The 15,885-nt window shown below is 49.9% G+C and overlaps 1 protein-coding gene across 1 annotated transcript; it reads left to right on the top strand.

Annotated features, from left to right (window-relative positions):
* Positions 1-1,228: 1,228 nt before the first annotated feature.
* SH3BP5L (SH3 binding domain protein 5 like) lies at positions 1,229-14,365 on the top strand. The gene is made up of 7 exons (XM_047850956.1): positions 1,229-1,332; positions 1,806-2,415; positions 9,082-9,144; positions 9,310-9,438; positions 11,140-11,301; positions 12,351-12,524; positions 13,098-14,365. Exons 2-7 carry the CDS (start codon positions 2,233-2,235, stop codon positions 13,566-13,568), a joined length of 1,182 nt encoding a protein of 393 aa, XP_047706912.1. The 5' UTR covers positions 1,229-1,332; positions 1,806-2,232; the 3' UTR covers positions 13,569-14,365.
* The last annotated feature ends 1,520 nt before the right edge of the window (positions 14,366-15,885 follow it).

Raw genomic sequence — 15,885 nt, 5'->3', positions numbered from 1 at the left:
ATGGGAGTCATTATAGTGAAACTCCAGTTTAAGAAAAATTAAAGTTACTAGCAGAGAACAAATAAATACATTGTTTCTGATTTCTATGTGTAATTTTCATGACTACCTTACTAACAAAAGCAATGTGATGGAAGACAGGTGTTATTATCCATAAGACCTGTCCACTTAGACACTGTTAACGGAGATCTCCAGGCTGACTCACTGAAGAAGCTACTTGTAGAAATAAAAAAAATAAAATTTCCAATTTTGTGGGGAAAAAAATACCACTTTTAAAGGAATACACTTGGCTCTACAGAGAGAGAACCAAAGGGAAGAAAGGACATTCAGTTCATTTGCCTTCTCCACCTAGGATAAGTAAGGTCTTTTGCAAAAACAAAACGTGAATCCTCAAGTCTTCCTCGTAGCCTTGCCTGGAGATACCTGGGAGTGACCATCAGGTCGTTCAGGTCAAGTCCTTTCATTGATATAACAAACTCCTCACGGGATTTTAAGCACGGAATTCAGGTTGCCTAGGTTTCTAATTAGTGCTCAAGAGGGAAACCATGGTCTGCGGGACAGGGCCCGGCTCCGGGAAGGGCTGGAGAGGCAGAGCGCCGGGGTCACGGTGATAGCGCCGGCCGGAAGCCTCGAGGAGACCGGTTACTTATCAGGGCTGTCCGTTTTAAATGTCGTTACTAAGGACCTCGCTGACTTCACCAAAGTGATTACCGATAGTTACTTCTGCAAAACGACCGTATGTGCCAAATAAAGAGTGCGCTTGACCTGGATCAGAGCCGTCCCGCTGCCACGGCAGAAGCCAACAAGTTCACTTCTGGCGCCGCTTCTGACTTCCTGGGCGAGGCCGGAAGTAGCTTTCCGGCCGCCAGAGCCGCAGAGCGTAAAACAAGATGGCAGCACTCCGACTAAAGCGATTGTCCAATCTTCGTTTTATTTCTACCACCTCCATACCCACAAGGGACTCCGAACTTCCATAACCAGATCTAATTTTTCTCACCACAACACGTTCATATTTCAGTATCATTAATCTGGGGTGGAAGATGGGTTGGAGGCAGCTCCAGGCAGCGACCATGAGTACCATGGGGCATCATTTTGTACGGAAACCGGAAACCAAACGCCGGGCGGGGACGAGGTACGGAAATCCAGACGTGGCCCGGCTGGCCAGTAGAGTGTGGGGGGAGGGGCGAAAGGGCTGGAGGGCGTTGTTAGCGCATGATGTATTTCCGCTTCCTCTCGGCCCAGTAGCTTTTGGTTGTACTAGCTAGCTTGTTGCGGGGAGGGAGGGGGAAGATTGTTTGCAGTGAAGGAGCTCAGTGTACGGGAAGGTAAACTGAGGTAAGGTTCTGTGTCTGGGGCCCGGGGCTTTGCGTCCGGTTGTGTAGGAGGTCTGGGGGCAGGGTCTTCGGGACTGAGGAAGATTGTGGGGTTGGAGCCTGGAGGCTCGTATTGTCCGCCTGTTTGGAGAGAGGAGGTGGGGCGGGGCTGGGGGTTACTAGGTGAATTGCAAAGCCCGGCGGGTGTGGAGTGAGGGAGGGCGGAAGAAAAGGGAGGATGGAGGAGATGGGGAGATATCCAAAGGAAGTCTGGAAAGCGCAGATCGGGAGGGGCTGGGCGAGCGGAGCTGGGACGCGGGAGGTGTAGGATCTCAAGTCCTTGAGGGCTGAGGAAAGTACTCGCGATGGGGGCTGGTCAGAATAGCGGGGTGTGAAAGGAAGAGAGTGAAGTTCTTGGGAGGCTGAGGGGTTGGAAGGGGCTGGTGGCCTGTGTTCTGATGCTGCCCCTGTACTTGGCCTTTGTTTCCCTTGCAGCTCCCCAGAGACTGTCATCCCGCAGCCTCGGTTCGGGCCCAGCCTTCTCTCTCCAGTTGCCACCACAGCCTGGAGGCGCCTGCCTCCGCCCTCCCGAATGGTGCTACTCTTCGAAGGCCTCGGCCCAGGATCCAAACCCCCTTTGCCCCCTGCCTCGGAGCGGTTGCTCCGGGTTTCTCCTGGTGGACTCCTCGCGACGGGGACGGAAGAACTTTTGCACCGACAAGGCTGTAGCTCTAGGAACCCCGCTGACAACGTGAATCTTGGCCTCTAACCCAGTGTGAGGTCATTCCTGTGTCCCTTTTGACACCCTTTGAGAAGAGAAACTCTTCTTGTTACCTGGAGCCCGGGAAGCCCCAAGCTGGGGCCCTGGTCCCACCATGTCAGTCCTCTCTTGTGCATAGGGCTGTGCCCTCTCCCCATTAGCATGGCTGAATTCAGGCAGGTTCCAGGGGGGCGGGAGACCCCGCAGGGGGAACTTCGGTCTGAGGTTGTAGAGGATGAAGTCCCTCGGAGCCCGGTCGCAGAGGAGCCGGGAAGAGGTGGAAACAACAGCAGTGAGACCAAATTGTCTCCAAGAGAGGAGGAAGAACTGGATCCTCGAATACAGGTGAGAAAACTAAAGGGAAAGGAGAGACAGGGAGCCCAGATTCCAGTTTTCCTGAAGAGCTGTCTGATAAATGAGGGATTAGATTTATTCTCTCCCCAGTGCGCTGGGGCAGGAAAGGAAAACAAGTTTGTCAGCAAATCATTGCAGGATAGTGTGACAAGTTCTAAAAGAGCTGTGTGTGGAGTGCAGAGAAAGGGTTAGGGTTAGGGTTAGGCCTGAGTGCCTGGGGTGTGCTGCTGAAGGCTTAACTGACAAAGGGAAGCAACAAATTGGCCTCAGATGCAGGGCCTCATTTCGGTCAGTGGAGAGTAAAACTATTCTTCTTTCTAAATAAGTAAAGTGGCCGTTGGCCCAGAGATGCGGTATGAGTGGGAGGCACTTTTGAATCTTCTCTTTTGTCATCTTCTCATTAGTGCCTCCCAGGGATGTTCACATCTGTAAAGGGTGAGACATTTCATGTTTTACAACGCGTCAACAGATGGAGGCCTGTAAGGAAATCTGATGTGTTTATGGAGTTGTATCAGCCATGGTCCGTCCTTAATACGGATTCCGAGTTCTGAGGATGCTGGTTATACCAAATGAATGGAAAAGCTGACTTATTGCCTTGGAGTGTTTACAGGCTAGTAGTTGGTAGGATGGGCAGATCTTTGTGAAGGAGCAGTGGGTGAGGACAGAGACCATGGGGAGGAGATGCATGGTCGGCTGAGGTGGGATTGTAGTGTTAACGTGCATTGGCTGGGAAGGGTTCCCTGGGAAAGCAGCTTGGGTAGGTGAGGGCAGGAAGTGCTTGTTTGTTTGGGGCTCAGTCTGCCATAAGGTCTCGTAGCATCTCCAAGATTCTGATGTGGAGGTGACTCACACCTCTGGAGGTGAGCAAGAACATCTCAGGGCTTGCATTCCTGGGCTTCTCTGTCAACAAACCTTTATTAGATTGCTTGTGAGTCAAGAAGAAATCAAATCTGGTCCTCACATCCTTCCTGCCCTCTCGGTGGGGGTTCCCTGGATGTTGGACAGAGGAACTCCATGCTTATATGGGAGATGCAGTGAGCCATTCATCTACTGGCATGAGTCAGTAATTTATTTCCACCCTATCTCATGGGTGTTGCATTGAAAACAGCTCAATTTCTTCTGCTAATTTTACAGATTTGTCATCTACTGAGGAAGTAAGTTATAGTGAAAAACACATTGGCCTGAGATTGAAACAACCTCCAGCCTCATGATTTGTGATTTTCATGCAAGTTATGTAATGTCTAAGCCTCACTAACTTCATCTATAAAGTGAGGGGTTGGTCCAGTTTATTTGCACAACTGCTCACTCTGCTCTGACATAGTCCTATGATTCTTTTCTGTTACAACTCTTTTGCTTATCTCTTGGTGAAAGTTTGGAGGTAGTATTTTGGGAAACAGACCCCTGTCTGTTCTGTTGGGAGGAGGACTGTATGGTGTGTTTCATACACCTTCTCCCAACATTCCTTGCTCTGCTCCAGGGGAGGATCTACTGTGGTTTCTTTGCTCAGTCTCTCCTGCTCCTGTGTATTTTTCCAGCACCCACACAGGCAAAGGCGGTAGTACGAAGAGTCACTCTCATGTTTTGCTGTTCACTAAAGTAGCTATTAGCCACACGTGATTACTTAAGTAAAATCAGTTAAAATTAAATAAAAATGCAGTTCCCCAGCTGCTGTTGGTATTGTAGAAGTAGAACATAGTTCTATTAGAAGAGCTCCGTGAGGGTTGAAGAATATCGAGCAGGCCTAGATTTGCCTTAATTCCAGGGAGCCTTGCAGTGTTGTTAATTGGAGCAAGAGGGACAGGCAGATCATAATCTCTCTTGCTAAACTGGGAGGCGCATTGTGGAATGGTGTGGGTAATGTGGGGAGGAAAGGTCTTGTTGTAGAGGCTTCCCCCTTTTATGGCACACTGATGGCTGGGCCAGTACTCTGCCCTTAGCAGGGATTCTGCATCTTCTTGCCATGTGGAAGAGGCAGCCTGATGTGAGGGGTACCCTTCAGGGAGGAAGCTGGCAGCATTCAGCCTTTCTGGGTTTGGTCTCCTCTAGATAAGAAAGAGATTGCTGTGTGTCTTTTGAGGTCCCTCTTATTGGGACCTCCCTCTTATAACACAACACCATGTTATCCTGGTAACTCTGTTTCAGTGCTTTAAATGGATTCTCAGTGCATTCTGTGATTCTCTGCCAACAGATGCATCTTAATCCACCAGCGAATTTTAAAAATACCTGTTCTTGGGGCACCTGGGTGGCTCAGTCTGTTGAGCGTCCAACTCTTGATTTTGGCTTAGGTCATGATTCTAGGGTTGTGAGATTGAATCCTGCATCAGGCTCTGTCCTGTGAGCCTACTTAAGATATTCTCTCTCTCTCTCTCTCTCTCTCTCTTTCTCTCTTTCTGCCCCTCTCCCTCATTCGTGCACGTGTGCATGTGTTGTCTCTCTCTGTCTCTAAAAATAAAAATAAAATATAAAACAAAAAATAAAGTAAAATAAAATAAAAATACCTGTTCCTGAGCCATGCCCAGACATGTGAATTCTTGTCTCATTGGGGGTGAGAAATGGTTCTAACATGCAGTCTACATGTGCCCACTCAGCCAGGGATATCCCAAAGGCTAGGGACTCTGTTCAGGTATTTTCTGGGATTCCCAGAAATGGTTGCCCTTAGGAGAAGGCTCTTACTGATATGGGAAATGGGGTTTCTTGGCAGGCAGTTCATGTCCCCATTGTCTGGTGGGATACCTCTGGAATTTGGAGGCAAGCCAGCTGGAGATCACCTCTAGGCTGACCTGGAGTGTGCTATCACCCAGGGAAGGCCACTGTCTTAGTCTCCATGTCTTGAGGTCAGCATAGTTCTCTGAGGCTTTCTGGCTCGTCCTCAGCTTTCTGAGAGAGGGTCCCAGTGGAGGGAAGGAGTGAAGGAGGATGGTGCTAGGGTGGGCCTAGGTCTCCTCCCCTGTGACTTCTCAGTTCCCTTTGTGATGATGGGTACATTCATCTTCAGGTGAGTGGATACAGTCACTCACCTCCTCCTTTGACTCTTCAGAGTGACTTTGCAACCTCTTCATCCTCATCTGAAGTATCCGTTTAGCTCTCACAGGATAGTCATATTTTCCCTTACTTAGTCCTTGAGCCATGCATCACCCTGGCCCTGCATCACCATGAGCTTGTGTGTTTTAGTAGCCTGTAAAAGGTGAGCAGGCACATCTGTAGATGGAGCACCCATGCCTTTGACTCAGTGGCCTGGCATCCTGGGAATGTGCCTGCCGTGTCTGGGGAAGGTCACCCTCCCTGCTGGCTGTGGGATCACTGATGGATGATGCCTGCTGATTCAGACTTCATCCCATTCAAATTTCCATTTCAGCCAGGTGCCAGGAGTCCCTGGTGGAGCAGGCCAAATGTACTATGTTGCCAACTTCCCAAAACAGAGCCCTGAGTGCTCATTGGCTTCCCGCTTAGCCTTGCCCTGGGTCTGCCTCAGCCTGCTTGTCCCCCACCTCCCCCGACCCCCTTGCTCACCTACCATCTATCGTATTCTGTTCCCCAGTCTCCTTGTCCTGTTAGAGCTTTGTGACTGAGGGGCAGACCTCATCATCAAAAGACTTTTTTAATTGCTGGAAATGTTGTGTGGATGCAAGTTCCCTTCTAGAAAGATGTGCCTACTCCTGCTGTTTGCCAACAGTCAGAGCCCTTTACGTACTTTTTCCGGTGGGGATGACTTATGTAGAGAGGCATTCATTCCTGTGATGATCTTGTTGATCTTGATGATCTGGGAGCACTTTGGGCCGTGGAACTGAGTGGGATCCAGTCTTGGATCCCATGGTTTGCCCATGGGAATGTTGCAGGCTGGCCTTTACCCACCTCCTTCTGTTTTCCAGAATCAGTTTATTGCCTCCTGAGGCATATCCTTTTCCCACCAGGAATGTGGTTTTTTTAGTTTGATGGTACTCCTGTCTTCTCTGAGGCATCCATCTGAAGATGTCCTTAACCCTAGGATGGCGGTCACAATATCAGGAAAACCAGATCCAAGGTTAGGTCCCTGATCCATTTTCAATTCTGCCTCTAATTCCCTACTCCATTGTTTCTTATCTAGCAAATTTGAACGAGTTGAGAAAGAATATTCTGGCAAGAGCTGTGAAAGCACTGTCACTTCATCTCCCAGATAGTCTGAAACCCATTGTGGGCCTAAAAAAGCTAGAGGAAGACTAGGCCCACGGTGGGAGAGGTTTTCTCTCACCCTAACAGGAATTGCCTTTTGTGAGAGCCCTTGGGGTGATTCTGTCCACTGAAGGCTATGTCCTTGTTAGGAAGGCACTGTGAAACCCTGATCTCTGTGTGTCAGGTAGTGCTGGCTCTGGCCCCAGGCCTCTTGTGGGCTCCTGTGAGCCATGTCAGCTGCTTATGGTTCCACAGTGTTTTGTTGTAACCTTATGGACACTGGGTTGTGTGAGTAATCAGGTTGCTCATGTGCACCAACGTCCAGGCCCACAATGTCCAATGTGGGAGTCACATGCTGCTGGCCAAATTGAGATGTACCCTAAGCGTCAGATGCACGAGGATTTCAAGGGCATAGATTAAAGAGAATGTAAAAGTGTTTTATAATTTATGTTGAAAACATATTAAAATTATAATATTTTGTCTACATTGAGTTAAATGGAATGTATTATAATTTAATCTGTTTGCTTTTGCATTTTTTAAAGTTTATTCACCTTAGAGACAGAGGGAGGGGCAGAGAGAGGGCAGAGACAGAAACTCCTAAGCTGGCTCTAACACTGTCGGCACAGAGCTGGATGCGGGGCTTGAGTTCATGAATCGTGAGATCATGACCTGAGCTGAAATGAAGAGTTGGACACTTAACCAACTGAGCCACCCAGGCACCCCTCTTTTGCATTTTTTTAAAAACATGGTTGCCAGAATACTAAAAATTCAATGTCAGGCCCATGTCAGTTCTGCTCTGTAAAGTTTAGAGCCAAATTTATGGCCTCCTTTGAGGAAGTGTCTGCATTGTTGTAGGTATGTGTATTTTCATGAGGTGTGTGAGAGCTAGTGATGGCAGCATTGCTCTCTGCCAAGTGCAGGTTATGTCTGGGTCATGGGCAGCAGGCAGACACAGCCTGGGTTCCACTATCCTGTCCAGGGTCTGCAGGGCTCCTGGGAGAGGATTCCATAGCTGAGTGTCAGGCATTTCACTGGGCATTGATCCTTCTCAGGAGTGTCCTTGGCATGCTGGGCTCCAGGAACTTGACTGAGAAAGGACAGGGAGCATACTTGAGACCAGCACCTCTCCCTACTCTCTGCCATGTCAGTGAAAGGCCCAGGTGGTTCTGTTGCTTCTTTCTCTAGCCTTGGGGCCAGTGAGATCCTTTAAAAAAAAAAAAAATTTTTTTTTAATGTTTATTTACTTTTGACAGAGAGAGAGAGAGAGAGAGCATGAGCAGGGGAGGGGCAGAGAGAGAGGGAGACACAGAATCTGAAGCAGGTTCCAGGCTTTAAGCTGTCAGCACAGAGTCCGACGTGGGGCTTGAACTCACAGACTGCAAGATAATGACCTGAGCCGAAGTCAGACGCTCAACCTGAGCCACCCAGGTGCACCAAGGGCCAGTGAGATCCTTATGCTACCATGTCTGGTGACTTGTCCCCAGTGTTCTCCTTCCCTGCCACAGAATCTGTTGTGTGAGGACCTGGGGTCTCTCTGTCAGTCAACTGCTCAAGCAGGCCTAGAGGTCTCTTGAACCATGGAATCTTCCCTAATCTTGACCTCAACCAAACCCTCATGATTCTGCTTCCTGCATTTCTTTGGGATCGCCCTGTCCTCTCCCACCTGGAATACTGCAGACAGCCTCCACTTTTTTCTCCCTGGCCACTGTAAACTTTCCACATACTGCTCAGACCCACCTTCCTAAACCACAGACTGGGTGGTGCCAGGCTCTAAGGGGCTCCCCTTGCCATTGGGAAAAGTTCTAGTATCCTTTCTCCTGTATGTACCCCAGCCTTGCCGGCTTCTCACCTGACAAACTGCCTGCTCTGGGCACCTGCTTGTCACTGGTGCTTTTCTGTGTATCTGTCAAGGCCCAGCCTAGGAGCAAGTCCTCAGGGTGTCCTGCCTGGCCTTTCCTGCCCTGGTAGGTGATCCTGCTGCTCCCACCAGGCCTGCTTCTTACAGTTCCTTGTACCACTTTTTTCTTACTGAGTCCGGAGCTTCTGCCTCTTTGTTTTCTGAATTCTTGGGTGTCATGGTGCTGAGCTGTGATAAGTGTGTAGTAAATGTGTAGTGAGTGACTGGCCTAGTGTTCCTCTCTCAGGAACACAGACTGTTAGCTCCAAGGCAACTTCTATTGGCTGGAATTTTGGAGAGAAGGTGGCCACATGTTCTAATGAAGAGAGGGCAGGCTTGCTGCCACTTTGCTGTGTGCATGTGTGTGTTCTATTCTCTGAATGGTGATTTCCTCATCTTTAAAATGGGGGTTTTACTGTCTGATGCAGAGGTGGAGTTGTGAGGATTATAGGAGACTGTATATTAGGTCTCTTGCACGGAGGCATTTGACAGTGCCCTTTTCCTCCATTTCTTTCCTTCCTTAATTAGGCAGACTTTCCCTCCCATCCCACATAGTTCATGTAAGAGGCTACTTTTTCCCACTGCTCTAACTCTTTGCCCCTCTTTGACAGGAGGAGCTAGAGCATCTCAACCAGGCCAGTGAGGAGATCAACCAGGTGGAGCTGCAGCTGGATGTGAGTGTTGATCCTTTTCTTCACACCCTTGGGCTAGTCTCTGGAGGTGTCTTCTTTTCTCCCTGTTCAATACAGTGGCAGGGGAAGGGGCATGTATGAAAAACGAGAGGGGCTGGGACCCACACATGTGCCTTCCTTCTGCCCATGTCCCTGTCCCTTTGCCAGGAGGCCAGGACCACCTACCGAAGGATCTTGCAGGAGTCAGCAAGGAAGCTCAACACACAGGGCTCCCACTTGGGGAGCTGCATCGAGAAGGCCCGGCCCTACTATGAGGCTCGGCGGCTTGCTAAGGAGGTATGGCTAGCTGATGCACGTTCCAGGAGGGGCGCATACAGAGCCTGGCCCTGGACTCTTCTAGTCACACAGAACACTTTCTGGGTTCTCTTATTTCTCTTCCCTTTGGTTCATGTCTCTTTTCTTTGCTCACCTCTCCATTCCTTTACCCTTTTCCTTCCCCCCCTTTTTTACACAAGTAATGGGTTCAGTATTGGAAGACTCTAACGTAACAGTAACTATAAAAGGAGAAGAAAACCAAAATCACTCCAAATCCTGCCATGTGCCTGTTTCACATTTTTTGCATCTAGAATTTATTTTAGTCAAGTATGGTAAGACACAGACACAGAGACAGCTGCCATGAAAAGAGAGTTTATTACTTAAAATTTCCAAGAAGAAAGAGCATGCCGCACCACCTAGGGCCACCTGGGGAAGCACTTGGGTTGATCAGGAGGTGGAAGACATGAGAGGAAAACTTGGCTCAGAGCCTTTATTGCGGTTATAATAGGAAGGAATGGGTAAGGCAGGGTAGGCAACTTTGATCAAATTTAGAGTTAGATAGCTTGAATAACTGTGGGCCCTGGGCTATAGGGGTGGTTTCTATATTTTGGTACCTGGCCCTGGGTTAATGTAGGGCAGAGGAAATAATTGGCTTTGTGTGTGAGAGTTAGATAAAGGAGGTGGTGGGCTTTGGATTGGTTGGTTTGCATTTGAAAAGTATGCTCACAGAGGAGTTTAGTATCTCTAGGAATTAGCCCTAGGAAAACCCCAGGATGTGAAAGCATCATAAAATAGAGAAAATAAAAAATGTAATTAATACAATACAGATAACCCCTTGATTTTTGGGTGTGTGTATATCCTGCCAAAATGAGATTTATGATACATGCTATTTTTCTTCCTTTATTTTACTTATTTACATATTTCCATGTCAATAAATATACATCCATGCTATCATTTTTAAAAGCTGCTTAACATTTCCTCATATTATTATTGTTATTAATGTTATATTATACACTTAATCACTTCCCTATAATTGAAAACTTAGGTTTGTTTCCAGTTTCATGTTTGGTAAGCATGGATGTAATGAGTATCTCAGAACACTTGTCTTATTTCCTTCAGCTTACAGGCTGGACTGGAGGTGATGGTCTCAGGGGTGTACTCTCTGTGAGACTTGGTCCAAGTCATTCACCACCTTCAAACTAAAGTGGGGTGGATCTTTCTTTGTTCTCCCTAGAGCACAGGCCAGTGGCCTTTGCGAGTGCTGGGTTTCACACATTCACCCTGCAGTGACAGTATCATTTTCCAGTCCTTTTTTTTTAAGTTTATTTTTTTATTTTTGAGAGAGAACACAAGTGGGAGAGGGGCAGAGAGGGAGAGGAAGACACAGAATCCAAAGCAGGCTGACCTGTCAGTGCAGAGCCCAATGTGGGGCTCGAACCCATAAACCGTGAGATCATGACCCAAGCCCAAGTTGGACATTTAACCAACTGAGCCACCAGGCTCCCCATCCAGTCTTTATTTCTGCATTTATTTCTTTTGAGCCATATCCTTACAAGACAGTCTTTATGGAATGTTGCTTCTTTGGAATTTATCCTTAGTGCAGTTTGGGAAGTGAAGCTGATATTGCACTGGGCCTTCCTCCTCTTGTCCTCATCCAGGATGGGTCTCCATGGGCGGTGGGGGTCCCTTGGGGCTCCCCATCCTGATGGTCCCGTCTTCCAGGCCCAGCAAGAGACACAGAAGGCAGCGCTGCGGTATGAGCGGGCCGTGAGCATGCACAATGCTGCCCGGGAGATGGTGTTTGTGGCTGAGCAGGGTGTCATGGCTGACAAGAACCGGCTGGACCCCACATGGCAGGAGATGCTCAACCATGCCACCTGCAAGGTGAGCCAGGTCTCCTCCGGTTCTGGTACTTCCTTGGCTATTCTTTCATCCCATCTCCCTCTTTCTTCCTTTCTTCTACCCTCCAGCCCTCCCTCAGCTTTGATTATGTTTCAGGCAAAACCTTTTCCTTCCTCTCTGCCCTTTTTGGCCTCCATTTACATTTCCTTCTGACTTACGAATGTCTCTCTAGGCTCTTCTTGAACGTTTGCGTCCAGATATGGGACTGACCCCCAGTTGATCCACCCCCTGGATTCTCAAAATTCAACACTCACATTTTGTTACGTTTAGCTGTGACTCCTCACTTCTATGTTCAGAATGTTCTCCTTTTCTTACTTTTGGGCTCTGCTAGTGTACTGTGATTTTTGAAGTGTAATTTATGTATCATTTCTAAGCTACTCCCAGGGGACTAGGGAGTGGGAAGATCCCTGGCATCAGCTCCAGTCCACTGGGGCTGTTACAACAAAATAACATAGACTAGGTGGCTTAAGCAAGTTTATTTCTCACATGTATGTATCATTTCTAAGCTACTCTGGCATGTATGTATCATTTCTAAGCTACTCCCAGAGGACTGGGGAGTGGGAGGATCCCCGGCATCAGCTCCAGTCCACTGGGGCTGTTAAATACAAAATAACATAGACTGAGTGGCTTAAGCAAGTTTATTTCTCACAGCTCTGCAGGTTAGGAAGATTAGGTGCAGGCAGATTTGGTACCAGGTGAAGGCCTGCTTCCTGGTTCCTAGACAGCTGGCAGTCTTTTCACTGTGACCTTGCGAGGTGGAAGGAGTGAGTGAGAGCTCTCCAGGAACTCTTTTGTGAGGACACTAATCCCATTTATTTATTTTTTGAGTGCTCCCACCTGTATAAACTAATCACCTCCAATACCATCACCTTAGGGGTGAGGATTGCAACATGAATTTTTTGGGGGGGAGGAGAGAGATAAACATTTAGTCTCTAGCAGCAGATGTCAGATCCTGAAGGATGGTCATGTCTTGAGAGGCAAGAACATGGGTCCTGGGTCAGTGATGTATGTCCTGATGAATGTATGGCCAGGTGAATGAGGCAGAGGAGGAGCGGCTTCGTGGTGAGCGGGAACATCAGCGGGTGACTCGGCTGTGCCAGCAGGCTGAAGCTCGGGTCCAGGCCCTGCAGAAGACTCTCCGGCGGGCCATTGGCAAGAGCCGCCCCTACTTTGAGCTCAAGGCCCAGTTCAGCCAGATTCTGGAGGTAAGGCAGTGGGGGTGGGGGAGAGTGTGTGAATAGGCAGGAAGGGGGTAGGCATGGAGAGTGAGAGCAGTTAGAGGGGATGCCAGTGCCTCTCTGGTCCATCTGACAGACCAGTGTGGTGGCCCAGGTAGAGGTACATATGCTAAGAATGATACCTAGGAGTGGGAGTTGGGCTTGGGGAATGGGTCCTGGTAGAGAATGGAGTTAAAAGGAAGTAAATGAGAAAAAGTGGGAATCAGGGGAAACCAGGGAGAATGGGGATGAGGAACTGGCCAGATAGGGAAAGGGAACCATGGGGAGAGGAGGAGTGGGTGGGAATGAAGACCTGGGAGGAAGGTCTTGTAAGGCCAGGAGCAGGGTGATACTGCTGGGAAAGAGGAAGAAGAGAAGAGTGAAGAGGGGCTAGGCTGGGTGGGGTGGAGCACTGCAGGTTTGTGTTGGATGGTGAGCTGGCCTAAGAGTCCAGGAAAGGAGGCACCAGTGGAAAGTGCTGAGTGGAGCTGAAGGGACTCCGCTCCAGGAGCCACGGACAGTTGGCCAGTGGGTCACCTCACTTTGTTCCTCCCTCTGCAGGAGCACAAGGCCAAGGTGACAGAGCTGGAGCAACAGGTGGCCCAGGCCAAGACTCGCTATTCAGTTGCCCTGCGCAACCTGGAGCAGATCAGCGAGCAGATCCATGCCCGGCGCCGGGGCCAGCCCCCTCATGCCCCTGGCCAGCGGCGCTCCTCCCCTGTGGGGGCAGAGGCCGGGCCTGATGGTGGCGAGGATGGAGACAGTGGTATCATAGAAGGGGCTGAAGGCGGGGTGCTGGAGGAGGGCAGTAGCCTGGGGCCTGGCCCTGCCCCTGACACAGACACACTGAGCCTGCTGAGCCTACGCACAGTGGCCTCAGACCTGCAGAAGTGTGACTCTGTGGAGCACCTGCGGGGCCTCTCAGACCACACCAGTCTGGATGGCCAGGAGCTGGGTTCCCGGAGTGGGGGGCGCTGGGGCAGTGATGGCGGGGGCCGTGGGGGCCGCCACCAGCGCAGCATCAGCCTGTAGTTCATGCTCAGGGTGGCTGGTTCCTACCACCATTGGCCCATGTAGGGCTCCAAGCTCCCTGTCCTCAGGTCCTTGCTTCCCTTGGAGAGGTCAGGTTGGCTCTTGTCTCTGGTGAATTTCTCTCCCTCCTCCCCCAGTTCTTTGCAGGTGGCAGCTCTCTTTGCCTTACCCCCTCAGAAGGCTTTTTCTATGGCTCTCACATTTGCCCTCCCCCTGCTAGCTCCTCTTGGTCTGATGTTCTTTCTGCTTTCCTTCCATCTGTCTGGCTTTCCCCTCAGGGAACTTGGTCTAGAAGGTACAGGGTAGCCCACTGGAGAAGGTGGATGTGGGACCTGAGTTTTGACATCTTGGCCCCCTGGTTTGAGGCAATAGACAGGTGTCCCTCCCACCTCCCCATCTCCCAAGGGGGCCTAGGGATGCTACAGAGCCTCTGTCCTAGCCTGCCTGTATGTAATCTGTAAAATGCACTGTAGGACTGTGTGCCTCTGGAAAACACTACACATCCCTGCAGTGCTCCCTTCTCATTACCTAAGCCACTTTGCTGTGTGTGCCACAAAGAAGGACTTGAAGGGTACCAGTGTCAGAGAAGGTGAAACCCAACCCCACTGTCCACGTAGAGGACACCACCTCCAGACAGGCTCCCATGTGCATGTTGTTTCCCCAGCTGAGCTGGGCCATTAACATTGCCAAGGTGCTAGTGGGTCTCTAGCAGGGTCCATGTTGGGGGGTGGAGACATAATGAGGTCCTGATGGTTGAGGCCTTCGCGGTTCCTGCTGCAGAGTTGGGTTTACTTTTTCTGGGTGGAGGTCCCTGAGCTTAATCTCAGCGCCCTCCTGCTGGGTGGAGTTAGGGAATTTGGTGCTCAATCCCTCTCCCTCTCTCTTCCCCAAACCAGACAATACCTACTCCAGAATCCCTTGGAGACTGTTCAGGTTTGGCTACTGAGCCTTCTCTGATGCAGGGAGGGGTTGCCCTAGGGTGAAGGGACCCACCCTCCTTTGGGAGGGGTTTGGTGGTGCTCCAGGCTGTAAGGGAGGAAAAGCAGGGAAGCCACACTGGATCGGGGTGCCTTGGGAGAACTGGTCCTTCCTCCTTTCCCACCCTAAGAGGTCTGAGAGCTGGACTCTGGGCAAGATAGCTTGTGCCTAGGCCTGTATGCTGCTGCCATCAACTGGGAGGAGTGGGCCATCATATGGAGGGTGTTTCCCTGTGCTAAGATGGTCACTATGAGAACCACTGGGTTTGAGGTGGCCATGGGTGGAGGGGAGAAAGGGAGGGAGGACGTGGGCAAGCGTGTGTGCATGTGTTGGGGTGTGTGTGTGTGTGCGAGAGTGAGTGTGAGAGAAAGAAAAGGGTCTGCCCCTGATTTTATTTAAATAAAATAGTTTATGTAACAGTAATGTTTACTCTTCCTGTCAGGGAGGGGAAGGGCGTGAGGATGGGGAGGGGGGAAGAGCAGGGCAAAGCGGGGGGTACTTTTTGTATGTGGGAGTCAGGGCAGGGGAGATGCCCCCCCTTCCTCCCACCTGCCAAGCTAGGAAGGGTCTGTGGGGTGGACAGGACATTGTCAATCACTGGAGGTCCAGACCAGATGAGGGTGCCAATCCTGGATGTGTCTGGATGTGAGCATGAAGGAAGGGGAGGGACAAAAGTGGGGTTCTGAGAGACTTGAATTTCAGATAGACCATAATCTTTGCCTCCTGGCAATGTTTATGACATTCTTAGTGTAACTTTTTTGCTGTTTATCTGAAATTAAAATTTAACACATGTAAAAGGTGATGTTCAAGTCAGGGTTTGACCTGTTGTGGGATAGAAAGGATTTGAATATGTTTGGACCCCACAGCCTGTGAAATATCTTGTGGAGTCAGGTTGGGGAGGGATGAGGACTTCAGGAGCCACGGAGGTGTAGAGCGAAAGCTTTGGATTCAGCACCCTCACCTGCACCACCAGAAGTGTGCCAACATTTAGGGCCAGGTGAGGAGGAGGTCAGCCAGGAGATGGAGAAGGCTCTGCTAGGGAGGAGAGCAGGAGGTCAACTGGAAACCTGATGGGAAATGAGTGTCCTGAAGACACTTGAGGGGCAGGGTGGAGGGCAGAGCAGTGACCCTGGTGATCTCAGATGGCAGATGGGCCATCAGGAGCCACTGTGTTCTGAACATACCAGGTACTGTCCACGTATGAGACTGCCTTTCCTAACCTGGCTTTTTGACAGCAAATTAATTTTTTTCTCACAGTTCCAGAGGAAGTCAGGTCAAGCTATCGGTAGGATTAGTTCCTTCTGAGGGTTGTAAGAGAAGGATCTGTTCCAGGTCTCTC

The sequence above is a fragment of the Prionailurus viverrinus genome, chromosome A1, assembly GCF_022837055.1.
Source record: "Prionailurus viverrinus isolate Anna chromosome A1, UM_Priviv_1.0, whole genome shotgun sequence".
NCBI classification, from domain to species: Eukaryota; Metazoa; Chordata; class Mammalia; order Carnivora; family Felidae; genus Prionailurus; species Prionailurus viverrinus.
The sequence above is the reverse complement of the archived record's forward strand: the minus strand, read 5'-3'. Positions and strand labels throughout refer to the sequence as shown.

Excerpts from the sequence above, each read along its gene's own strand:
- SH3BP5L (XM_047850956.1), top strand. The coding sequence starts at position 2,233 with ATGGCTGAATTCAGGCAGGTTCCAGGGGGGCGGGAGACCCCGCAGGGG. Across the intron at positions 2,416-9,081 it reads AACTGGATCCTCGAATACAG|GAGGAGCTAGAGCATCTCAA; the intron begins GTGAGAAAACTA and ends CCTCTTTGACAG. Across the intron at positions 9,145-9,309 it reads AGGTGGAGCTGCAGCTGGAT|GAGGCCAGGACCACCTACCG; the intron begins GTGAGTGTTGAT and ends TCCCTTTGCCAG.